Here is a 17431-nt window from a genome sequence, read left to right on the forward strand (position 1 = left end):
GTAGGAAGTTTCTGTATATATATCGTGGTGAATTATCAATACAAAGCAAGCCATTTTACCCTAAACTTTTCATGGTATCAGAGCCAGCAGCCCATGAAAACTAAAAACCCTATCAAAATTAAACATCAACATGGGCGATAAATCTGATAAAGTAGTCACAAACGATGAGACACTATTGTCATCATCTAAAATTGAATACAACTCACCTTTTTATTTAGGACCTCAAGATCGTCCAGGAGACTTTATAACTCCAGCAAGATTACGCGGCAACAATTATGATGATTGGGCAAAGTCGATACGAACAGCTTTGAGGGCAAGGCGTAAATTTGGATTTCTGGATGGTACTTACACGACTCCGACTCCTCCATGTACGAATGATGATTGGTGGACAATCCAGTCCATGCTTGTTTCTTGGTTGATGAATACCATCGACCCTGAAGTAAAATCTACTCTTTCCCATTATGATGATGCATACTTGTTGTGGAAACACTTGAAGGAACGCTTTTCTCATGTTAATGGACCTCGGGTTCAGCAACTTAAATCTAACATATCCAGATGTGAACAATCTGCTGATATGTCTGTTTCGACATACTACGGAAAACTGAATATTTTATGGGATGAATTAAGTCACCATGAACCCATCCTTAGTTGTGAGTGTGGATTTTGCAAATGTAATCTGGGTACAAAACATGAAAAACGTCACGAAGATGAGCGACTACATCAATTTTTGATGGGTCTCTATAGTCCTTATTATGCACAAATACGGTCTACACTACTTTCACAGGAACCATTACCTTCACTTAACAGAGCTTATCAACAGGTCATACAAGAAGAAAGAGTGCGAGGAATTGTGCAGAAACGGGAAGAAAAACAAACAAAACCAGAAATTTCTGGATTTGTTGTTCGAACAGCAGGGCGTGGAAGAGGACGAGGTGACAGAGTTGATAAATCAAATTTATTGTGTACACACTGTAAAAGATCTGAACATGAGATTGGAAATTGCTTTAAGCTTTTGGGATATCCAGATTGGTGGGAGACAACGTATCGTCCAGAAGAAAAAAGAAGCACTGGACGAGGAAAGACTGAAACACTAGGTCTGTGCTGGTCGCGGACGTGGTGTGCGTGCTAATATGGCAGCAGCAGATACCGCTGCTCAGGTTACAGGACAATCAGATAATTCTTCTACCCCTCTTCCAGGATTCACACCAGAACAGTGGCAGACTCTTGTGACTGTATTTGGTAATTTACAGCCTTCTTCTGATCGATTAACTGGTGAGTTGAATAATAAATTGTGGATTATTGATACCGGTTGCTCTAATCATATAACAAATGATATCTCTATTTTAACTCATGTCAAAGATGTTAAGGCATGTTCAGTTGGTCTTCCGAATGGACAAACAGTTCTTGCTACCAAGGAAGGAGTCGTAAAGCTTTGTGAAAACTTGTCTCTCACTCATGTTCTTTATGTTCCCCAATTAAATTGCAACCTTATTTCAGTATCACAACTTGTGGATGAGTTGAGCTGTTTTGTCCAAATTACTAATGACATGTGTGCAATACAGGACCAACATTCGAGGGAGCTGATTGGAGTGGGTGAAAGACAGGATGGACTCTACTACTTCCGACAGATGCCTATGGTGAAAGCAAATACAGTGAGTGGATCAACATCATCAATGGAATTATGGCACAAGCGCATGGGGCATCCTTCGGTAAAAATAGTAAAGTTACTTCCATCTGTTAGTAGTTCTTCTTCTGAGAATGAGAATAGATTGAATAAAGCGTGTGAAATATGTTTTCGTGCGAAACAATCAAGAGATAAATTTCCCTTAAGTACAAATAAAGCTACTCGGATTTTTGAGATGGTTCATTGTGATTTATGGGGTCCCTATAATACTATCTCTTCTTGTGGTGCTCGTTATTTCTTGACTATTGTTGATGATTACTCGCGTGCAGTGTGGGTGTATTTATTAATTGATAAGAAAGAAGTGTTCAAAATGTTTATGAGTTTCATTGCTCTAGTTGATAGGCAATTTGATAAGAAAATTCACTTTGTGCGAAGTGACAATGGAACTGAATTTAATTCTTTAAAGGACTATTTTGTGGCAAACGGAATATTGTTTCAATCTTCTTGTGTTGGGACACCTCAACAGAACGGTAGGGTGGAGAGAAAACATCGTCATATTTTAAATGTAGCACGTGCACTACGTTTTCAGGGAAACTTGCCTCTTTATTTTTGGGGAGAGTGTGTATTAATAGCTGGTCATCTAATTAATCGCACTCCGTCAGCTGTTCTAAATAATAAGTGCCCTTATGAGATACTTTTTGGCACTTTACCTGATTATGACGAACTCCGTGTCTTTGGTTCACTATGTTTTGCACACAATCAATCATCTAAGGATGACAAGTTTGCTAGTCTAGTAGAAAATGCATATTTGTGGGATATCCCTTTGGAAAGAAAGGTTGGAATTTGTTTGATCTTGAAACAAAGAAATTTTTTGTTTCGAGAGATGTAAAATTTTATGAAGATGTATTTCCATTTAAAGAAATTGAAGGTGCACATACAAGTATAGAGAATGTTTTTAATCCATCCAATGTTGAGGATAATGGTAATGACTTAACCAGTTATGCCTTACGCTATAAGGACATTCCAGGAGAACACCCTGTGAATGTAAGGCCAACTAAGAAAGAATTGCCAATTTCGACTAACCAACAAACATCTCCCATGAACCAGAGCTCGTCTTCAGGGGGGGATAATTTTTTTCCAACAGATGATGTGTATGAACAAAGTGCAAATTTAGGAAGGGGTTTTCGCCAAAAGTATCCTTCTGTCATTTACGTGATTATGTCACTCATACTGTTCTAAAAAAGAGTCCATCTCCTCTTTCACCTTCTCCAGAGCTCACCTCAGGTAAACCCTTTCCGATAGCACATTATGTTAACTGTGATAGGTTTTCTGCCCAACATCGAAATTTTCTTGCAGCAGTTACTACAGGAATTGAACCAAAAACTTTTAAGAGCAGAAAGAGATTCGTGCGTTGGAGGATAATGATACTTGGACTATGGAGAAACTTCCTCCGGGTAAGAAAGCTCTTGGTACCCGTTGGGTATATAAAATAAAATACAACTCTGATGGAAGTATAGAACGGCATAAAGCTCGACTAGTGGTACTTGGAAATCATCAGATTGCTGGGATTGATTACAAGGAAACTTTCGCTCCCGTTGCAAAAATGGTCACTGTTCGAGCCTTCTTGGCAGTTGGGGCATCCAAAAATTGGGAGATACACATCGAATGGATGTTCATAATGCATTCTTACACGGAGATTTACATGAGGAGGTGTGCATAAAATTACCACCTGGCTTTCAATCTTCATATCCTAATATGGTATGTAGACTTAGAAAATCATTATATGGCTTGAGACAAGCACCCAGATGCTGGTTTTCTAAACTTGCGACTGCCTTAAAAGCTTATGGTTTTTTGCTATCTTATACCGACTATTCTTTATTCACACTTACCAGAGGCGGTGTCCATATTAATGTTTTAGTCTATGTCGACGATTTGATCATATCTGGTAATGACTCCGCTGCACTGAAAGCTTTCAAGTCTTATTTGAGTACTTGTTTTCATATGAAAGATCTTGGGGTGCTTAAATATTTTCTTGGTATCGAGGTTGCTCGCAGCCCGGTTGGTATTTTTTTGAGCCAAAGAAAATACTCACTGGACATCATTTCAGAAGTAGGATTGTTGGGTGCCAAGCCGTCTTGTTTTTCGATGGAGCAGTATCACAGACTCGCGCATTCAAATAGTCCATTACTGGTAGACCCAGAACCCTACAGGCAATTGGTTGGGCGCTTAATTTACTTATCTGTTACACGTCCTGATTTAACATATTCCGTTCATGTGCTATCTCAATTTATGCGTGAACCACGAGACGATCATTGGGAGGCCGCCTTGCGTGTGGTTTGCTATTTGAAAGGATCTCCAGGCCAGGGAATACTTCTTCCAGCTAATAGTACTCTTGAATTGACAGGTTGGTGTGATTCTGATTGGGCGGCATGTCCACTGACTCGCCGTTCTCTTACCGGTTGGTTAGTGTTTCTTGGTCATTCTCCAGTGTCATGGAAAAGCAAGAAACAACATACTGTTTCACAATCTTCTGCTGAGGCAGAGTATCGTTCTATGGCTTCTATTACATGCGAGTTGAAATGGCTGAGGAGTTTATTATTATGTTTGGGAGTAGAACATCCAAAATCAATTAACTTGTATTGTGATAGTCAGTCTGCACTTCATATTGCGCAAAATCCGGCATTCCACGAGCGTACAAAACATATTGAGGTTGACTGTCACTTTGTTCTAGATGCTATTCAGAATGGGATCATTCTTCCGTCATATGTTCCTACCAAGGTTCAGTTAGCTGATATTTTTACAAAGGCACTAGGAAAGAAGCAGTTTGAGTTTCTTCTCGGCAAGTTGGGCATTTATAATCCTCATGCTCCAACTTGAGGGGGGGTATTAAGATATGTACATATATTAGTTAGAAGGAAATGTTGCATTCTGAACAATATATATTCTGTATCCCTGCTAGTTAGGCTTGATTTATGTTTCTGTAGTAATTTCCTATATTAGAATAAGGGTAGGAAGTTTCTGTATATATATCGTGGTGAATTATCAATACAAAGCAAGCCATTTTACCCTAAACTTTTCAGCCTGCGAACAAATTACAGGAGAGGAGGGGAAATAAGGGAGTAGATCGAGCAATGATGAAGACATGAGAAATCAGCTGTTCCGAAAGTATCTTATAAATAGCCTTTCCATCTTACCATGAAAATGGTTACGTCTTTTATGGAATACGAGCAGCATGAATGTACTCGCCTTGCCATATGCCTTTGCACATGTAATAGGTGGATATGACGTTCCCGGATAAATTGAATTTTCTTGTTTTGTACCATATATGTTAAGCAAGTCCCTCTTCTTTTCTCTAAAAAGGTATTGGTAGAAATACCATATAATGTTCTTGCACAAGTTGGAGTGTATTATGTATAGTATTATCGTTTATGCAATGATGGGATTTGATTGGACAGTAATGAAATTCTTTTGGTATGTATTCTTCACGTTCTTCACCCTGCTATACTCCACTCTTTTTGGAATGATGACTATGGTGGTGACTCCTAAGGCCGACATTATTGCAATCATTGCTGCCGCACTTTTTGCATTATAGATTTTTATTATCCCTCAACGAGTAAGTTCTTGATACTCTTGAGCATGTAAATACACTCTAGACAAGCATGAAAATGTATGTAATGGCTAGGAAAGCCTTTTTTCTATTTAATATGTGACTACAAAAAATTCCGGTCTGGGGGAAATTATATTGATAGGTATGTCTTTTCTTTTTAATATTTTACATTTATTTTTTGCTTAAGCCAGGTAAATTAAGAAATACCAAAAATCACTATCATGGAATTGTCAAAAGTGGTCGCTTTTTTATGATCCCTAATAGTTGCCATATTAATATGCATGAATTGTATTATATAGTAGATTGTATATGCACATATAAGAATCATTTGGTGACAATGATGCACGTCAAATTTCCAAACACATGTTTAATTAAATTTCCTTTAGTTCAGGCATTTGTGTTCAAAATGTGCTATCGTTATTTCTCCGGTCATTATCTACTCGGCACTCACCTTCACCAACAAATCTAGTATCACTCTTCATTTCTTCATCAAATTTTAAATTGTGCTCATATTTACAAAGATTGTATGCTCGTATGTATCATTTGAGGTATATTGTTCTATTCTTAATCCTCAAGATTTCTGGTGTATTGTTCTATTTAGATTCCAAAATTTGTCCATATAATATAGTTAGTTGTTTTCATGTATACTTTTGAATATTTTACATGAAATGTATACTTTTGATAAATCATGAAGCATCTTTGAATGGAAAGAAAAATCAAGAACGATGTGATTTATACTAAAGAACCAAATAAACACAATGCAACTAAGGAAAGAAACAAAAGCATTGATTGGTAAAAATATATAACATTGGGAATTTTTGTGATGTGAATATGAGGACATACCTGAATCCTTTAATAGAACATTAAAATTCAGTAATATTGATGGGAGGTTTTATATGTGCATGTGTATTTTATAATGTTAACTAAAATATATCTGAAGAATATATATATATAATATGATCTTATGAATAGTGTGAAGCCTGTATTTTTCCTCTGTATAGAATTTAAGTAAATAACCTATAACAAGTCAATAATTCGTGCAAAGAGGCCGACACACTTAAAGAATAAATCTATTGTCAAAATTTTGTATTAAAATATGTTTGCAATATTCCATAGACTCTGAGTCCAAGGAATAGATATCACCTATTCGTGTGTTTTAGTACTCCTGTGTCATTATAGTATTGCTGTCATGACTTAACATTGGCTGGATCTTTCACTCAATAAACTCATTATTAGGCTGTATTGCATCTCTATCTCAATCATAATGAATGTTGCATGAGTTCCTCCCAAAGAAAATTGTGTCAAGATAAATGTTCACCGCTTTTCATCAGAAGGTCCTCTTCCAAATGGCAACTCGGACGGGGTTGGTGTTCTCATGAATGCAGATGGCACACGACTAAATCCCTAATGAATGCTATCAGCAAACATTCTGTAAAGGAACCAGTCATTCTTGAAATCCCTAATGGATTTGATTTCATAAGTTGTGTGGTGCAATTTGCACAGCATTTCAGGATTTCTGTAACTCTGCTTACTAGCCAGGGACACATATTTCTGGGACTTACAGTTGTTTTAATGCTGCTTCTGGACACATTATTAGTTGTTTTCATGTTCAATTTGCAGATGCTGCAAGGTAATATTATGCGAGGAAGGATTGTCTCACATGAAAGCAGCAAGTGTCGCTTCCGTTTCTACAAGTATTAGTGATGTACTTGCTGAGTGAAAGAAAGTGAGGATTTCACTTCTTATTGATTAGTGTTTTGAAAGTTTGAAATTCACGACACATATTGAAAGGTCTTGCTATTAATTATTGAACTTTATCATTTCGTTTAGGTATCTATAAACTCAGTTTGTTGATTCTTATATAAACACAAGTATATATTTTGTCCACGTAATGAATTCATATATATATATATATATATATATATATATATATATATATATATATATATATATATATATATAGGCCAACATTCCAGAGAGGGACTCTTTATATGGAGTTACATAGTGCGCCACTATAAATCATCAATTTTATTATAAATTCTGTTATAGAATACATATAAAACGTGATTCTAATATAGAATACTATAAAATAAATCTATTTTAAGTAATTTAACACTTAAAATTTGATTAAAAAAAGTATATTTTTCGAAACTGATTCTACAACAGAATAATTCTGGATAATTATTATTCTGTTATAGAATCATGTTGAGATATTGCATAATTTTAGATGATCTTTGGAATAAAAAATTGTATAACTTCGTTTTCGGTTTAATAATCAAAATTTGCAATTATATTTCATAAAAAATATAATAGAATATATATTATGTATATATTTATAATAGTGTGCTACGTAACTCCATATAAGAGGGTATGCTATGGAGTGCTACCCTATATATATATATATAAGCATTAACAAAGAAAAATAAAAATTATTTTATGATTATATGGTTATCTAACACAATTCTTTCCTTTCCAATGTCTATTATTTATTTATAATAATACTCACTTTTCACTTTTTATTCTTACTACTTAATAGTTGTAGTAAATAATTTTAATGACAATCTATAGTGGCTCTATCGAGAAAATAAAACATATAATGTACGCGTGCGACTATCTAAATATTTAGATTTGTTGATACCATTATTAATTTAGAAATAATCCAATTATCCACACTCAATATATATATATATATATTATTGAGTATCTTGTAATATCATCAATAATAAAAAAATTATTATCGCACGCACCTTTTATTTCCTCGTCACGGTACTTAAAATAAATAATAAAATTTTTATTGCCTCACTGTAACTTTAATCAAAGAGTAGTAATGTTAATTTAACTATTACTCGTGCCTATTCATAAATAGTAATTTTTTATACAATTAAAAAATAAAGTTATTAAATAATAATTATGTACCTGAGAATTTGGGGCTGTTACATCTCCATAGTTATTTTTACTTTATCGAGTATAATTTGGGAGATTTTGATAGAGCGTACTTGAATTCTTTGGGTGGATATCAAATATATGATTTTGTTCATTGTTATTTTTCTTTTTACAAATATAATCTATGAGATTTTAATAGAGTATACTTGAATAATTTAGGACGAGTATTATATACTTTAAGGGGGTGTATTCGATTGTGATTTTAAAGGGTTTTTTTTCATTAATGAAATATGAGAGTATTCAATTGGAATTATTTAAAATGTTTTAAAATCTTAGGATATTCAATTGAGATTTTAAATTAATCTGCTGGTATTCAATTAGTATTTCAAATTATTCTTAAAGATCCTTTGGTATTAAATTAAAAATTGTTTAAAATCTATTAAAATCTGAATGGTAATGGATTTTTTGGATTTCATAAAATTATAGATTTTTTGGAGATGGCTTAGTGTATTTTAAATTTTTTGAAATCCCACCAAAAAATCGATGAGATTTCGAAGTATTGTGCCTGAATCCTAAACTATATATATATCAACTCTGTTCTATGACATTTTAACAAAAATGCTCATAAAGTCAAAATCACATGTAATCCATTAAAACACATATATTAAAAAAAATACATTAAAATCTCAACTCAATACACCGCCATATTTTCCATAGAATAGAATCAAAATCTGTTATATTCTATAAAAATTCATAATTTGTTTATGAATTCACATATATATCTCTTCTATCAATGAGTAGAAAGATTATATGCATGAAAAAAATATGCAAAAGATTCTCCCTATCTATAAATTCCATGAACACAGCTGTTTTATTCAATAACTGTGAAATCTCATATACCTTATTATCTTTTTAAACTCATATAAACAATAAAAATCACAAATTACAGCTCATATATGCTATCAGCTAAGAGGCTATATACTTATCTCTTTCATTGTTTAGTTCACAGCAATAACATTTTCGCAGTGATGAGTAATTCAAACCAAAATGGTTTAACAAGCCCAATATCTACAGCTCCAGGGAGGCATGGAGGAGCTCCTCAATATTCATTCAATTCTGATGGCTCCTTAATGACCAACGGTGAGCCAGTGAATGGCATCAACAAAATAGTCATTCTTGAAATCCCTAGTGGATTTGATGTCATAAGTTGTGTGGTGCAATTTGCACTGCATTTCGGGCTTGCTGTAACTGTGCTTACTGGCCAGGGACTCATTTCTGAGGTTGATATTGCGTATCCACTCAATGCAATCCCTCCCCCATGCGTTTCTACAAGCTTCCACATAATTTCGTTTTCTGGGGCTTACAGTTGTTTAAATGCCGCTTCTGGAAATATTATTAGTTGTTTCCATGTTCAATTTGTAGATGCTGCAGGTAATGTTATGGGAGGACGGATTCTCTCTCAGATGAAAGCAGCAAGTGTTGTTACTCTTGTTCTTGCCGTTTCTACACAAGTCTGATGTTTTAATTCTTATCTCTCTAATGTTGTTCTTGCCGTTTCTACACAAGTCTGATGTTTTAATTCTTATCTCTCTAGTGTTGTTCTGCAGTGCAAGAGATCCTCTAGCCATGTACTCTATTAAACTATCCAATTCAAATAAATCATTTTCAAATATTTATTCCTTATGTTTTTTCTGATATACAACATTCCTTAATTATTAGTATATTTCATTTGGTATACACACAGAAAATACATTTGGAAATCAATTATAAGTTACATAAATATCAATGAAATACAATAAGAGAATATGGATTAAGATATATCCGGGGTGGCTTTCCTGAAAATGACTACGCATCATAAAATTTTGTGCAAATTACAATACTAAACAAACTTTAACTCAGTTTGTCGATTCTTGTATATACACACACCTATATTTGTTGTCCCTGCAATGAAATTAGAGGAGATCGAGGAGGGGAAATTAGGGAATAGAGCAATGATGAAGACATGAGAAATGAGCTGTTCTCAAAGTATCTTATAATTAGTTTTTGCATCTTACCATGAAAATGGTTACGTCAGTGCAGCCAGTGGTGGATTTTAAACGCCAAGTCTTTCATATAAAAAGTGTTGGGTACAGAACTTGAAAAAAACAGAAGTTTTTATTTTTCTTAATGATTTACATGTGCTGGTATAACAGTCTTTTATATAGATAGACAAAATATCTAGACTCTTCCTAGAATTCATCATTAACTAGATACATAAATAATTTGGAGACTCTTGGTTTCATACACTGAACATTGAACATGACTCTAGAACTAGGACTAGGATATTCTAGATACTTGGTTTATAGGAATTACAAATTATATTTTTAACATCCCCTCGTAATTTGTAATTCTCACTGGTCTCTAAAGTATGCGAAGTTATTACTTGAGACTGACTTTGTGAGTATGTCTGCAACTTTATCATTTGTACCAATGTAGTCCAACCGAATTTCTTCCTTTTGCAGTACCAAATTCCGAATGAAATGATAACGAAGTTTAATATGCTTTGTCTGACTATGAAAAACAGGTTTTTCAGTTATTGCTATGGCTGAATTGTTGTCGCGGTAAATAATAGTTGGTTCATTCTGGGCTTGCTCCAAGTCAAACAAAATCCGTCTTAACCAAACAGCTTCACATACATGATGCGTCTGTTGCAGAAACATATTCAGATTCTGTGGAAGATAGGGGTGTTGTTTCCTATTTTTTTAATGACCAAGAAATAGCATTTGCTCCTAGAAAGAAAACATATCCAGATGTACTCTTGCCATCATCCAATGATCCTCCCCAATCACTATATGTATACCCAATCAGCCTATTATCTTCATTATAAACATACTTGAGACCATGACTTTTTGTACCCTTAAGATAGCTCAGAAACCGTTTTCCAACTGCATAGTGTATATGACTTGGATTATGCATGAATCTTGAAAGAAGGCTGACTGATTGTACAGTATTTGGGTAGAGAACTTGAAGAAAACAGAAGAATTTAGGTGTATTGTTTTATTTAGATTCCAATGTTTGTCCATGTAATATTGAGAAGAAATACCAAAAATCACTATCGGAGAAATACATTGTGAGAAATACCAAATATTATTATAAGAGAAATGTCAAAAGTCGTCACCCTTTTATGATTGGTAATAATTGCCATATTAATGTTCATAATTGCATTATATAGTAGATTGTATATGCATATATAAGAATCATTTGGTGACCATTATGCATGTCAAATTTCCAACACATGTTTAATTAAATTTGCTTTGGTTGAGGCATTTGTGTTAAAAATATGCTATCGTTATTAATATTGTGGTCATTATCTACTTAGCACTCACCTCTAGTATCACTCTTTATTTCTTCATCAATTTTAAACTGTGCTCATATTTACAAAGATTGTGTGCTCGTATGTATCGTTTGAGCTGTATCGTTCTTTTCTTAATTCTAAAGATTTCATGCATATTGTTCTATTTAGATTCCAAAGTTTGTCCATATAATATGGATTAATCTTTTCATGTATACTTTCTATTATTTTTAAAGTTACATGAACTATTTCAAATAATTCTCTAGAAGAGAAAATGTGCAAAGAGCTCAGAGATATATAAGCACACTCCAACCAAGGAAAGAAACAGAAAGCATTGATCGGTAAAATCATATTATAACATTGGGAAGTTTTGTGATGTGAATATATATGAACAGATATCCGAACCCGTTAAAAGAATAGAACATTTTGAAGATTACATGCATTAAAATTCATTAATATTGATAGGAGGATATATATGTGCATGTGTATTTAATAATGTTAACTAAAATATATCTTAAAAATATATAAATATGATCTTTTCAATAGCATGAAGGCTGTATTTTTCCTCGGCATTGAATTTAAGTAAATAACCTAAAACAAGTCAATAATTTCTCCTCAATGCGTTTCTACAAGCATCCAGATGATTTCTATTTCTGGGACTTACAGTTGTTTGAATGCTTCTGGACACATTATTAGTTGTTTCTCAATTTGCAGATGCTGCAGGTAATTTTATGGGAGGAAGGATTGTCTCTCACATGAAAGCAGGAAGTATTGTTACGCTTGTACTTGCCGTTTCTACAGAACTCTGATGTTTTAATTTTATTGTCTCTTGCGTTGTTCTGCAGGCAAGAGATCACCTAGCCATGTACACTGATAAACTAACGGGTTCAAATAAATCATTTTCAAATATTTATACCTTATGTTTTTCCAGCTGATACATACTTTTCCGTATGGGCACCACTTTATTCTTGCAATGATTTATTAGATTTAGTATACACATAGAAAATACATTTAGAAGTAATCTTTATATCTGACATGGCGTATTCTAAATCTCTTATTCTAATTTTCCTCAAATTTTGTTAGGATCATGTGCTTACCAGCGCTAAAAGCCCGAGCTTTTAGAGAAGGTGCAACCTTATTTCCTTATACTGAGGACATTACAAGCGCCTCGTGCTGGACACAGAGCCCCTAATATCCCCCACAATCCCCGCCCCCCTCGAGCATTTGCCTAACAGGATGCCTTCCTTGGGTTTCGAGCTTTCAGAGAAGGTGCAAGCTTACTTCCTTAATTATACTTAGCATATTACAAGCGTATCGTGTTCGTGTTTATATAACTAGGGAGATGCTAGACACAGAGCCCATGATATCCCAACAATCCCCGCCAAGTCAAGCTTCACAGCAAAGAAGTGTCTTGATCTAGTTAATGGGGATCTCTGTGGTCCCATCTTGCCACCAATGCCATCCGGGAACAAATATTTTCTCTTGTTATTCGATGATTTCAGCCAATTTATGTGGGTGTATATGATGAAAGCAAAGATGAAGCATTGGATGGTTTTAAATTAAAAATTGAAGGCAACTCTTTTTGCTTGTGGAACAGACATTTGTGACACCAATCTTATATGACTTCTATAACTACAATCTTGACAAGGCAGATCTTTTCAATATATGTTAACTAAAATATATCTTAAAAATATATAAATATGATCTTTTCAATAGCATGAAGGCTGTATTTTTCCTCCGTATAGAATTTAAGTAAATAACCTATAACAAGTCAATAATTCATGCAAAGAGGACACACTTAAAGAATAAATCTATTGTCAAAATTTGGTATTAAAATATGTTTACATTCAGTGTAGACTCTGATTCCAAGGAATAGATATAATGTTAAGCAAGTCCCTCTTCTTTTCTCTAAAAAAATATTGGTAGAAATACCATATTTTCTTGCACAAGTTGGTGTGTATAGTATTGATTTGGTATGTATTTTTCACACATTCTTCACCCTGCTATACTGCACCCTCGTTTACTTTTTTTCTGGGTTAATTATCTAGTTGGTCACTGAAGTGGGCTTAATGTATCAAGTTGGTCACTGAACTCAAAACGGTAAATATCAAACAAGTACCTTGAAATATGAATTCAAGTGGTAAAAATATTATTTATAGAGTTTTATACATTATTTTTGAATGTTACCAAAAAAAGTAAAAGGTTATGACTTCTAATATTTATGATAATATATTTAGATTTTATTAAGTTTATTTATTATTTATTTTTAATTAAAACAAATAAAATAATTATATAATAAAATATAAATAATAAATAAACTTGATAAAATATAAATATATTACTTTAAATACTAGAAGTCATAACCTTATAGTTGGTTGTGGTAACATTTAAAAATAATATATAAAACTTTATAAACAATATTTTTATTGCTTGAACCTATATTACAAGGTACTTGTTTGATATTTATGGTGACTTTAGTGACCATCTTGATACCATTTTGAGTTCAGTGACCAATTTGATACATTAAATCCACTTGACCAACTTGATAATTAAACCCTTTTTTTCTGGAATGATGACTGTTGTGGTGACTCCAAAAGCCGACATTAATTGCTTAAATCATTGCTGCTGCATTTTTTGCATTACAGAATATTTTTTTAGGATTTTTATCACCCTAGGCCAGTAAGTTCTTTGATACTCTTTAGCATGTATATACACTCTAGAGAAGCATGAAAATGTATGCAATAATTAAGCAAACCTTTTCTTCTATTTAATTTTGACAACAAAAGGTGAAACGATATTCATATGTATGTCTTTTATTTTTAATATTTTACATTTTTTTTCTTCAGCCGGGTAAATTGAGCAATACCAAAAATAACTATGGGACAAATGTAAAAAATGGTCGCATTTTTATGATCTGTAATAGTTGCCATATTAATATGCATGAATTGTATATATAGTAGAATATTGTATATGGACATATAAGAATCATTTGGTGACAATGTTGCACGTCAAATTTCCAACTCATGTTTAATTAAATTTGCTTTAGTTCAGGCATTCTGTTAAAAATCTGCTATTGCGGTTATTATCTACTCGGCACTCACCTTCACCAGCAAATCTAGTATCACTCTTTATTTCTTCTTTAAATTTTAAAATTTTCTCATATTTACAAAGATTGTGTGCTCGTGTGTACCGTTTGTGGTGTATGGTTCTATTCTTAATCCTGAAGATTTGAGATGTATTGTTCTTTTTAGATTCCAAAGTTTGTCCATGTGTATTTATATGTTAACTAAAATATATCTTAAGAATATATAATATGATCTTTTCAATAACGCCAATAATTCCCGCAAAGAGGACACACTTAGAGATTAAATCTATTGTCAAAATTTGGTATTAAAATATGTTTGCATTCAGTAGACTTTGAGTCCAAGGAATAGATATTACCTATTCGTGTGCTTTAGTACTCCTGCGTCATTTGTAGTAATACTATCATGACTTAGCATTGGCTAGGTCTTTCCATTTATAAACTCAGTATTGCATCTCTATCTCAATCATAATGAATGTCGCATGAGTTCCTCCCGAAGAAAATTGTGTCAAGATAAATGTTCACCGCTTTTCATCAGAAGTTCCTCTTCCAAATGGCAACTCCGACAGGATTGGTGTTCTCATGAATGCAGATGGCCGGAGACTGTGGGGAGCTTGTGTCCTTATGCATCACATGACTAATGTCAAAGCCATCATGTGGGGAATACAATCAGGAGATGCAAGATATGTTGAACTGGGTTTTCACAATCGATGCAAATAACTTCAAACTCGTCAAAACATATCGCATTGTCACTCGAGTCCGAGATAAAATGCAGCGCAAGAAATGGCTCATGAAGATGCCATGTTGACAAACCAAGCTCAGGTCCCTTCAGGGGTTGAAGTTTAATATATTATATTTTAATAATTAATAATTTAAAATTATTTTAGTTTTTTAAAATTATAACAAAAAATCATCTTGCTAATACTCTACGCAACACACGTATTTGACTATTGCAACATCAAATGGACATGAATGATTATCATTGTTGTTGGTATGGATTAGTAGCACATAATTTTGCAACAGTCAGTGTTCATAAAATTGCCTAGACCATCTATGACGTAGTGCTTGAATGTAGTTTTCAGTGGAGTAACATGGCAGCTAATGTTAATTTTTGTTTTTCTAGGTAATTTCTAGTGGTAGCTTCTCTTAGGAAGGCATGCCCTCTTCACATGTTATGCTTGTATGATTGCTGGTTAGGGCTACAGTCTCTGGTGTATTTTTATCTTATTAATGGAATATCCCCATTTATCAAAAAAAAAGATAAGGGCTCTAATCTTTAATCAATATTGTATATATTGTGATTCAGTTTTCCTTTAGTGATTAACAAATTTTATCAAAACACATAGTGTAATCACCCTGTAATCTACTCATCTTTCAAAATATTACAGAGTAATGTTATTTGCACAAAACTATTTTACAGAATGATGTGCCATATTGCTATCTAAAATATAGTAAAATGAAGTTGTTGAGTGATAGTTGAGGAAACACAGACAATTTTTGTTTTTTTTAACAGAAATGCACTATCGAGAATACGCCAATACTCCGAAGAGTTTTTTTCATTCAAAAAGCTTATTATCTAACCCAAAGACAAAAAAATGTCTCCGGACGTTTAGACAATAAAATTTAATGTCTGAAATAAAACGTCCCAAGCTCCAAATCCACGCTACTTCCACCTCATCCCTGAAATAATACAATTCATTAATAACAAGAAAATTATAAATTTAATTATTACAATAAAATATAAAATAGTTTATCAAAAGATGGTAAAGTCAATGAAAGATAAATAAAATAATTTGTGAAAAAAAGGTGGTAAATAAAATAAATACTAAAACAGAAAATATATATATATCTAACCAAAGGGAGACCCTTTGGCTAGATATATAACAAACTAAATAAATACTAAGAATGTAATTAGTAATATAAGAATTAAAATATAAAAGCTAAAATATAAAACTCTAATTTTTAAAAATATATCTAAAATTTTAAAACTTAAATATAAAAAACGAGCCAACAAAATGGCACCAAATTACCGTATACCAGGCCAATAATCTACGCCACCAATCATGGCCACCCATAAATGGTACAAATAAAAGCCATAATCAAGACTTGCAAGTAATTATACATCAGTTAACAAATTGCATAAAACTCTAATCAATGAGGATTAAAGCATTTAGAGCATATATTAATTAGCAATGACTCAGAAAAACAAAATTCGAAAGTTAGTAACAATCAAGCAAAGTCAACTAGCCATTTAAAATAGCCAAAATTAAATCAACATTTACTACTAATAAAGTCAATTTAATAAAATAAAGGTGGCTAGAAACTTACTAATTTTACAAGAAAAAACCTATAATCATGCAAGAAATTATCAATAATATTCTATTTTCAAAATCACACCAAATGATATAATCATCTCATCACCGACATGGAAATAACCATAATCTCGTCATAGTCATTACAATAACGATATACACTCTAACTCCTACAAGCTCAAAACACAATTGCAAACGAACTTGCGACTCTGAAAAAATTGTTAAAAAACAACATATCTTACACATAATATACAAAATAAGTTTGACTGAAACTCACCAACTATTTCATCTTCTGGATAATTAATTTATACGTCCTTGAACTTTGGCCCATTTTTGATTCGCGTCCTTGAACTAAGTTTGTCAATTTATGCATCCTCAAACTTTGTAAATTTCCAATTCAGGTCCCTCCGTCAGTTTTTGACTAACAGAAGTTAGTAATTAGGGTTTTGAATTTGGGGGTTTTCGACTCGTTAATGGATTGTTGAAATTGATGGTATGGGAAGTTTCGGGAGGTCAAACCGAAGAGATTCATGTAGGTTTCAATGGCGGAGGATTGCCGGAATGATGGCCGGAATCAATGGCCATTTCCGGC

At 33.1% G+C, this 17431-nt stretch overlaps 1 protein-coding gene across 1 annotated transcript; it reads left to right on the plus strand.

Moving 5' to 3' along the window:
• Window positions 1–9142: 9142 nt before the first annotated feature.
• LOC135150414 (AT-hook motif nuclear-localized protein 21-like) lies at window positions 9143–9631 on the plus strand. Its single transcript, XM_064086703.1, has one exon. The coding sequence runs from the start codon at window positions 9143–9145 to the stop codon at window positions 9629–9631; it is 489 nt and encodes a 162-aa protein (XP_063942773.1).
• Window positions 9632–17431: the final 7800 nt, after the last annotated feature.

This window comes from Daucus carota, chromosome 2 (genome assembly GCF_001625215.2).
Source record: "Daucus carota subsp. sativus chromosome 2, DH1 v3.0, whole genome shotgun sequence".
Classification (NCBI taxonomy): Eukaryota; Viridiplantae; Streptophyta; class Magnoliopsida; order Apiales; family Apiaceae; genus Daucus; species Daucus carota.